At 31.9% G+C, this 7,182-nt stretch overlaps 1 protein-coding gene across 2 annotated transcripts; it reads left to right on the top strand.

The window, feature by feature from the left end:
- Positions 1 to 4,512: 4,512 nt before the first annotated feature.
- LOC131044171 (uncharacterized) lies at positions 4,513 to 5,937 on the top strand. Of its 2 annotated transcripts, XM_057977445.2 has the most exons (3): positions 4,513 to 4,775; positions 4,994 to 5,152; positions 5,353 to 5,937. In XM_057977445.2, the coding sequence occupies exons 2-3, from the start codon at positions 4,996 to 4,998 to the stop codon at positions 5,607 to 5,609; spliced, it is 414 nt and encodes a 137-aa protein (XP_057833428.2). In that variant the 5' UTR covers positions 4,513 to 4,775; positions 4,994 to 4,995; the 3' UTR covers positions 5,610 to 5,937. The 2 variants fall into 2 exon arrangements, with proteins under 2 accessions (XP_057833428.2, XP_057833427.2); XM_057977444.2 differs by lacking the exon at positions 4,513 to 4,775 and having other exon boundaries at positions 4,872 to 5,152.
- Positions 5,938 to 7,182: the final 1,245 nt, after the last annotated feature.

Raw genomic sequence — 7,182 nt, 5'->3', positions numbered from 1 at the left:
TCCTCAAGGGAGTCAATAGGGAAAACACCACCCAAAGTAGTGAAAAATAGACTCTAAAGAGGAAACTGAGAAGAATTGGCTCAGCCTCTATTCTAACTAATAGTATACAAAGCATAGAATGTGACACATGTTTCAGATTAAAAAATGTGATATCATTTGAAAGAAAAATATTTTTCAATCAACTTATCAATCAAAACTTTAGTCAAAATATCGACACTTTTTGGCCCCTCGTGATCTTACACATACCCTACTACACCCAAGAGGACAACGAGTCACATAGTTACATCAAGAAGGTACTTGTGAGATAGCCAAGATGTCAAACAAGGGGCCATTTCAAAGATAAACTCCACATAATACTCTTTGACACATAAGATCACACCAAAAAGAAGATCAATTCCACGTAGCAAAAATAAGTTTGGCCATCAAGAAATCTCAATAAACCCCAACACTAGAAGACACCCTCACAAAGTCTTAGGGAATCAAATTAAAACATTAGCTTAGTGAGAATGATCCTAAGTTCCATTTCATATAGAGAATTTGATTTCAATCAACCAAGGAAGTACCTTCAAGAAGAGGAATGCCACTATTTAACCAACCAATTTGCCAAACCATAAGCCAACATGTTAGCCACCCTGAAGTAGCACATACATTTGTAGTAATCCAATTTCTCCATTAGGCATAGTAACTTCTAAAACTTTGAAATATTTCTTCTCCAATGCATTAATTATAAGCACAAAATCTCCTTCAATAATAATCTTGACAAATTTTATTTGAGGGAAATCTCAAGATCAAGCATAAGGGCTTAAATTTCTATTTTATTATCAGTTCCATCAAAAAGTTTCTTGGATGCAACCATAAGTATAGCACCAATTGATAACATCTTGGATAACACAACCAACATTTAAGACTTTGGATTATCCTTAGAGGCACCATCAAAATTAACTTCAAGATGAAATTAAGGGTAGAATTCCACTTTCCATTTATTCTTAGGTAACATTTTCTTGAAGTAATAACCAACCCATATAGATAGGAGGAGATTCAAGAAGAGACCAAGCCTTCATTGTATGTGCATCCTAGAAGGAGAAGCATTTATTATTCTTGGAAGAGTTAAAGAAAAAAATCATGTTATGATTTTCGAAATAGAAGCCTCAAATTTATGAATCACACATTCTAAAGAATTAGAATTGTTTGTAAAACTAAGTTCATGCATTGTACAACCATAGGAAAAGTGGATGCCTACAACAACCCACTCTCAACCATTCTTTGTGTAGCGGGCATCCTATTTTCCTTGTTCACTCTTTCCCAAAATTTAGCTAGGTTGGTGTGCCCTAGTTTAGTGTCACCTCTTTCTAGTAACGTGTTAGTTAGGCTGGATAATTGTTCATAGAAAAGATATTTGCACTTCATCATATTTGAATTTTAGCTCAAAATCATATTTTTATATTTTTGGAAAGTTTTGGTAGAGTGACATAAGGGAAACACAATTTTCACTGTTGAATTTCTTTGAAAATACTCTTTCTGGGCTAAGACTGTAATGATTTCTCACTGAGAAGACTACAAACTTACCAATGCATTTCCCTTAAGTACCTTTTTATGTGCAACTCTACTATGGCATGGCATATTTCTCTATTCTACAATCCTACTCTTTTGTGATAAAAAAACTTCATGGCATTCTCTTGCAAATACTTGTGAAAAATGATTTAATTCCTGCTAACTTTCTCTTTAATCCTCTGACATTTATTACACCCTTTCTTTGACAACAATCAGAGCTTGGTAGGTGGGTTCTTTTTTGGCACCAATGTTCAAAAGCAGTGTTTGAAACAAAGGAGAAACCTTTTGATAGGTTTTCAAAATCATGTCGAGCTTCGACATAGGTTTTTGAGCCTCGTATTATATCCACTTTTCTAACCTTTGGTAGCTTTTGTAAAATTTATAAAGGAATGCATGGTTGTTGGTTTGATGTCAAGCACCAACAAGGTAATGAAAACCTTGCTAGGCCTTGCACAATGTAATTTTGTTTTCTCACCTCATATCTTGATCAACATAACCAACAACCCAACCTCTTCATTGTAAACAACCTTTTTTAAATTTTTGGTTTTATTGAGACAACAATTAGAGTCTGCATATGGCATCATAGGTCCCCAAAAAATCATTAACTCATCCATATTTTTCCTTGATCATAGCCTCCTTCATGTGACATTTTGGTCAAGATCCATATATTTGAATTTGTTTGACAATAAATTGTGTTAGTCATTAAGCACACCTAGTGAATACTATTTTCTTTATAAATCAAATGGGGTTCTCCTTACCACCAAGAAAAATCCATTGCCTAGTTATAATCCCACATGAGGTTCTTTTAGAAAAAAATTTCCATGTGTTCCTAGAATTCTAATTCAAATTTACCTTTGGTTTTTTTACTGGGACTCTATTGTTTGTTCTAGCACACCTCAAGAAGTTGCACAATGTGAATTTTTTTCATAATTTTTTTATGTACACAAAAATTATTTTTAAAAGTTAAGAAAACAAATATAAAAATTAGATCTAACCTACTAAAATCTAAGACAAGCTAAATATTATCTTTCATACAAAAACATACATTTAAATATTAGATTATTACATTAAGAAAAAATCCAAAACTAATAATATAAAAAATGCCTAAAATAATTTGTGACTCTTTCACAAAAATATGTGATGTAATTAAAGATAACACAATCTCTAAAATATTCCAAACCAAACAAAGCATATGCATCATCAATAAAAGTTATTCTTTAGACAAAATGCACTTAGGACCACCAAATACTTATCTATGTCCATCATACATGAACCCATCTCATGTATGGTTAGTTATGAGAAAGGTCAAAATATTACTTATTTTTAAAGTAAGTATGAACCGTTGCATTGAGTATTGTTACCACCCACATAACAAAGTTAATTGGCCCATATATTAATAAATCATACACTAAATCAAAAAACACTTATGACCATCAAATACCTATATGTGTCCATCATACTTGGATCCATATCATGTACAATTAATAATAATAAAGATCAAAATACTATTTACTCTTAAAAAAATGTATACCATTACATTAAATAGTATCACCATCCATGCAACAAAATTAATTGACCCATATATTAATAATTCATATATTCAAATCATAAAGTGCATATGACCATCAAATACCTAATCTATGTCTATCATACGTGAATCTTTATTGTATATGGTTGATTATAAGAAAAGTCAAAATATTACCTATTTTAAATAAATGTGAACCATTATATTAAATAGTATCATCATCTATGCAACAAAACTAATTGATCCATATATTAATAAACCATACATTCAAATCATAAAGTACACATGACCATCAAATACCTATTGTATATTTTCATATATAAATCCCTTATTGTGTATGGTTGATTATAAGAAAAGTCAAAATATTACTTGTTTTTAAATAAATGTGAATCATTATATTAAATAGTATCACAATCCATGCAACAAAATTAATTGACCCATATATTAAAATAAAAACATACATCTAAATAAAAAAGTATATATGACGATCAAATACCTATTATGTGTCTATCATACATGAATTCTTATTGTATATGGCTGATTATTAGAAGAGTCGATATATTACTTATTTTTATATAAATATGAACCATTACATTGAATATCATCACCACCCATACCATAAGTTTTTGATTATGATAAACCGGTTTTATAGGGACCGAAACCCAAAGTTAAAGAGCAATACAAAAAATAAATTGATTCATATACTATAATAAATCATACATTCACATCATCCACAAATCCCCAAAAACTATATTTTTCAACGCACAAAATTTAAAAAGGTTTCCTCTAGAGAATGTAGAAGAAACAAGCCAACAAAGACTTCTAACAATAGAAGCTATATTTATAAAATGCACATGTTTATTCAATTATCTTTAACCTATTCGATTGTGTGAGAGTTTCTTGCATCAACGTTTCACATCATACTTTATGATCATTTTCAGGACAAAAGAGTGCATAAGAAAAACTTCCTTGTCCTTAACGTTGATGCACAAAATAGTGCATACGAAAACTTTCCTTCTCTTTATACACTCCTTCATTATGATGATGGATCATGGAGTGTGATCCGAAACATTGAAACATAAAACGATGAATAAAAAAATTCCTTCTCCTTGTGCACTCTTTCATCTGATGTGGATCATGATCGGAAACATTCTATATTTTAAAAAGACTTATCCAGTCTAGTTACATCTGTAGGCAATTATTGCCATGGAAGGCCCACGTACGTGGTACCACGGCAATGATTTAAAATAAAAAATAGTTGGCAAGGGCAGGACCCACTTATGGGAATCTACGACAATTTCTCGCCGCCTCTAATCATTTTCTGCCGCGTGATTTTATTCCCTAATCCTCCAGTTTTCCATCATCTATCTACCATGAAAATCTGACGTTATATAAAGGCAGAGGTGCTCATGAATGCCCAATTTCATGTAGTCCAGTTGTTTTCAGCAAAAGAAATTAGCAAGGACGAATAAGTCAAGAATGTCGGCGAAGCTTCTCCCGCCCTTACAAGTTACAGTGCAAATCCAAGCATCTTTCCATTAAAAAATGGCAGAGCGTAGAGCCGCCATGTAAGAAAAAATACCAAGTACCAACTCCAACCAAGCTTGTGATGTCATTCATGACGCCCAATAGCTTCAATTAACACTGTAAAGTTTCAATCAACCAAAGAAATCCAGTTTCGTGGGAATCAATCCTTCAGGTATGACAAAACTTGGGATCATTTGGTGACCACAGTGACCTTGACTCTCGCTCTTCTATAATAATGTTTCTTTGTCACCTTTTTTCTTTATCCTTTTTCACATTTTTTTAATTGGATTTCTTGTGGGATTGAAAAGATTGACTTGGTACTGGGTAGCAATTTGCAGCTGTTCTATAAGAATGCATGTAATTTGACGTTTTTACCCAATTTTGTTTCAGTAATGGCGGCGCCTGGTGGAGGGATGGGGCTTCTAGCAGTGATCATGGTGTCTGGGGGAGTGGCACTTCTTCTTCTACGGCGTCATAAGTTGGTGGAGCTCACCTTTAACAAATCCATTCAATCAAATTCTTCTTCAGCGTTTTCTTGTCTTTTTTCAGGTATGTTTTTGATTAAGGAAAAAACAGGTTTCGAAGGGTTTATGATTTTGATTTAGAAAAAAAACAGATTTTGAAGTGCTCTGTAATCTTATAGATATTAGACCTTTGCTACACAAATTCCAAGAAAAGACATAGATAAAAGTATATATGTTGGTTGAATTTGAGGTTTCTTTTTCTCATGTGTTTTGTTCCATTTGCAGGGGAAGACTTGCCCAAGAAGAAAAAGAAGAAGAAGGTTCATTTTGCTGCAGAATTGGTGGAATGTTTTGGAGAAAAGCAAGAACATCATAGAGAAGAGACAGAAAGATGTCAGCAGCAGTCCAGGAGAGCAGATTCTGCAATTGACAGACACCCAGTTGAAGAAAAGCAGTCAGAGCATAACATTCCGGCCAACAGACTTGCTCTGTACAATGGAATGCTTAGATATCGTATGAACCAGGCATCTTTGTACAGGTAGAAGATGTTTTAATGGTTTCTTGGGAATCTTTGTCCATGTAAATTGAGTTCAAGATTTCAAGAATGTAAAGCCATGGCTCTCAGATTTACTACTTTGTTGATAAGAAGTGTTGTGTACGTTATCTGTATATAAGAAAAAGTTTAGTGAAAGGAGAGGTGTGAGAGTTTACCGTTGGCCCATTATGTACAAATATAAGAAAAGTTGAGAATTGTAACTTGTTGATTGAAGTATAGCATACGTCTAGCACTGTGCATCTTTCAGACTTTATCATAACAAAAGTTGTATGAAGGTTTTTCAGCAAGCAATGACCAGAGAATTGTTTATTGCCCTTCTTCTCTTCTTTGTTTTTTTGTGGCGTTGAAGAGGATGTTTTTAGATGGATGTATTTGGAATATCTTGTAGTTTTAAATTCTGTAACCTGTTAATTTTGAAAATGGTTTTGGAACAATTTTTTAACTATTCTGATTTGGGTTGGTTGGTTGTACACAAATTTTAGTTTTGTTTTGTCGTTTCTTGATATCTGATTGTACTTCATGTTCTATCTTTCTCTTTGCGATTATAAATCGTTTCAAAATCTTGCTTACCCAATAAAAAACATTATATTCAAACTTCTTGTTAATTTAGTCTTTAATCTCCTATGTTATAAGATCAGATTCCATGTTTTCCCATTTTACCTAATCAAAAACATTAAAATTGCACTATATAGAGTAATGAAGATTTAGCTGTTGTGAAGGTCATAGAACATCAAAAGCTCAACTACTTAAGAGTTATAAGGGCTTCTTCAAATTCTGATTAGTTTGGGGAAGAAAAGAAATTAGCACTAAGTTTCATTTGACCATTTCAATTGGATGTGGGGTCCATGAATATGGCTTTTTAACAGTTTTAGTGGGCTTTGTCTCCCTCTTCTATTTATGTCCCACTCCACATTGAGAATTTGTTGTATTATAATCTTTTATTCATCATTGATTGATAGTTTGTGTTTCTCTCACATCATGTTTAGCTTTCAATCTAGAGAGTTAATGAATAAAACAGATGTTATGGGAAACATTTGTTTAACTTTTTGGAATTTGAAACAAGATAGTAGGTAACCTTCAATTTGTTTGAACATGTTAGAAATGAGATTAATTTTTTTGAGCATGTTCGAAATGAGATTAATTTGTTTGAACATGTTCCAAATGAGATTAATTTGTTTGAACATGTTCAAAATGAGATTAATAGTGCATTCAATTTGTTTGAACGTGCTCAAAATGAGATTAATTTTTTTATTCACTTATTATTTTTACTTTCTATGAAGTATAGTAGGTAACCTTCCCTACACCCAACAATATTTTTTTTACAAAATTATTTTCTATAAGTAATGATCATATTTGAAGGATTGACCAATTTATTGTGAAGGGAAACCTCTTAGATATTTTTTAACATTGAATTACTATAAAAATCCTTGAGATATTTTATTGAGGATTTCTTTTATTTTAATTCAATATTTTTTCTTATATAGTAATTGTTAGATAATTTAAAATGTTCAAATAATGAATAATTGACAATTGTAACATTCTAATATACGAACTAAAAA

The sequence above is a fragment of the Cryptomeria japonica genome, chromosome 6 (genome assembly GCF_030272615.1).
Source record: "Cryptomeria japonica chromosome 6, Sugi_1.0, whole genome shotgun sequence".
Taxonomy (NCBI): Eukaryota; Viridiplantae; Streptophyta; class Pinopsida; order Cupressales; family Cupressaceae; genus Cryptomeria; species Cryptomeria japonica.
Note: the sequence above shows the minus strand (reverse complement) of the source record. Positions and strands in the feature narration are given on the sequence as shown.

Excerpts from the sequence above, each read along its gene's own strand:
- LOC131044171 (XM_057977445.2), top strand. The coding sequence starts at position 4,996 with ATGGCGGCGCCTGGTGGAGGGATGGGGCTTCTAGCAGTGATCATGGTG. Across the intron at positions 5,153-5,352 it reads GTTTTCTTGTCTTTTTTCAG|GGGAAGACTTGCCCAAGAAG; the intron begins GTATGTTTTTGA and ends TTCCATTTGCAG.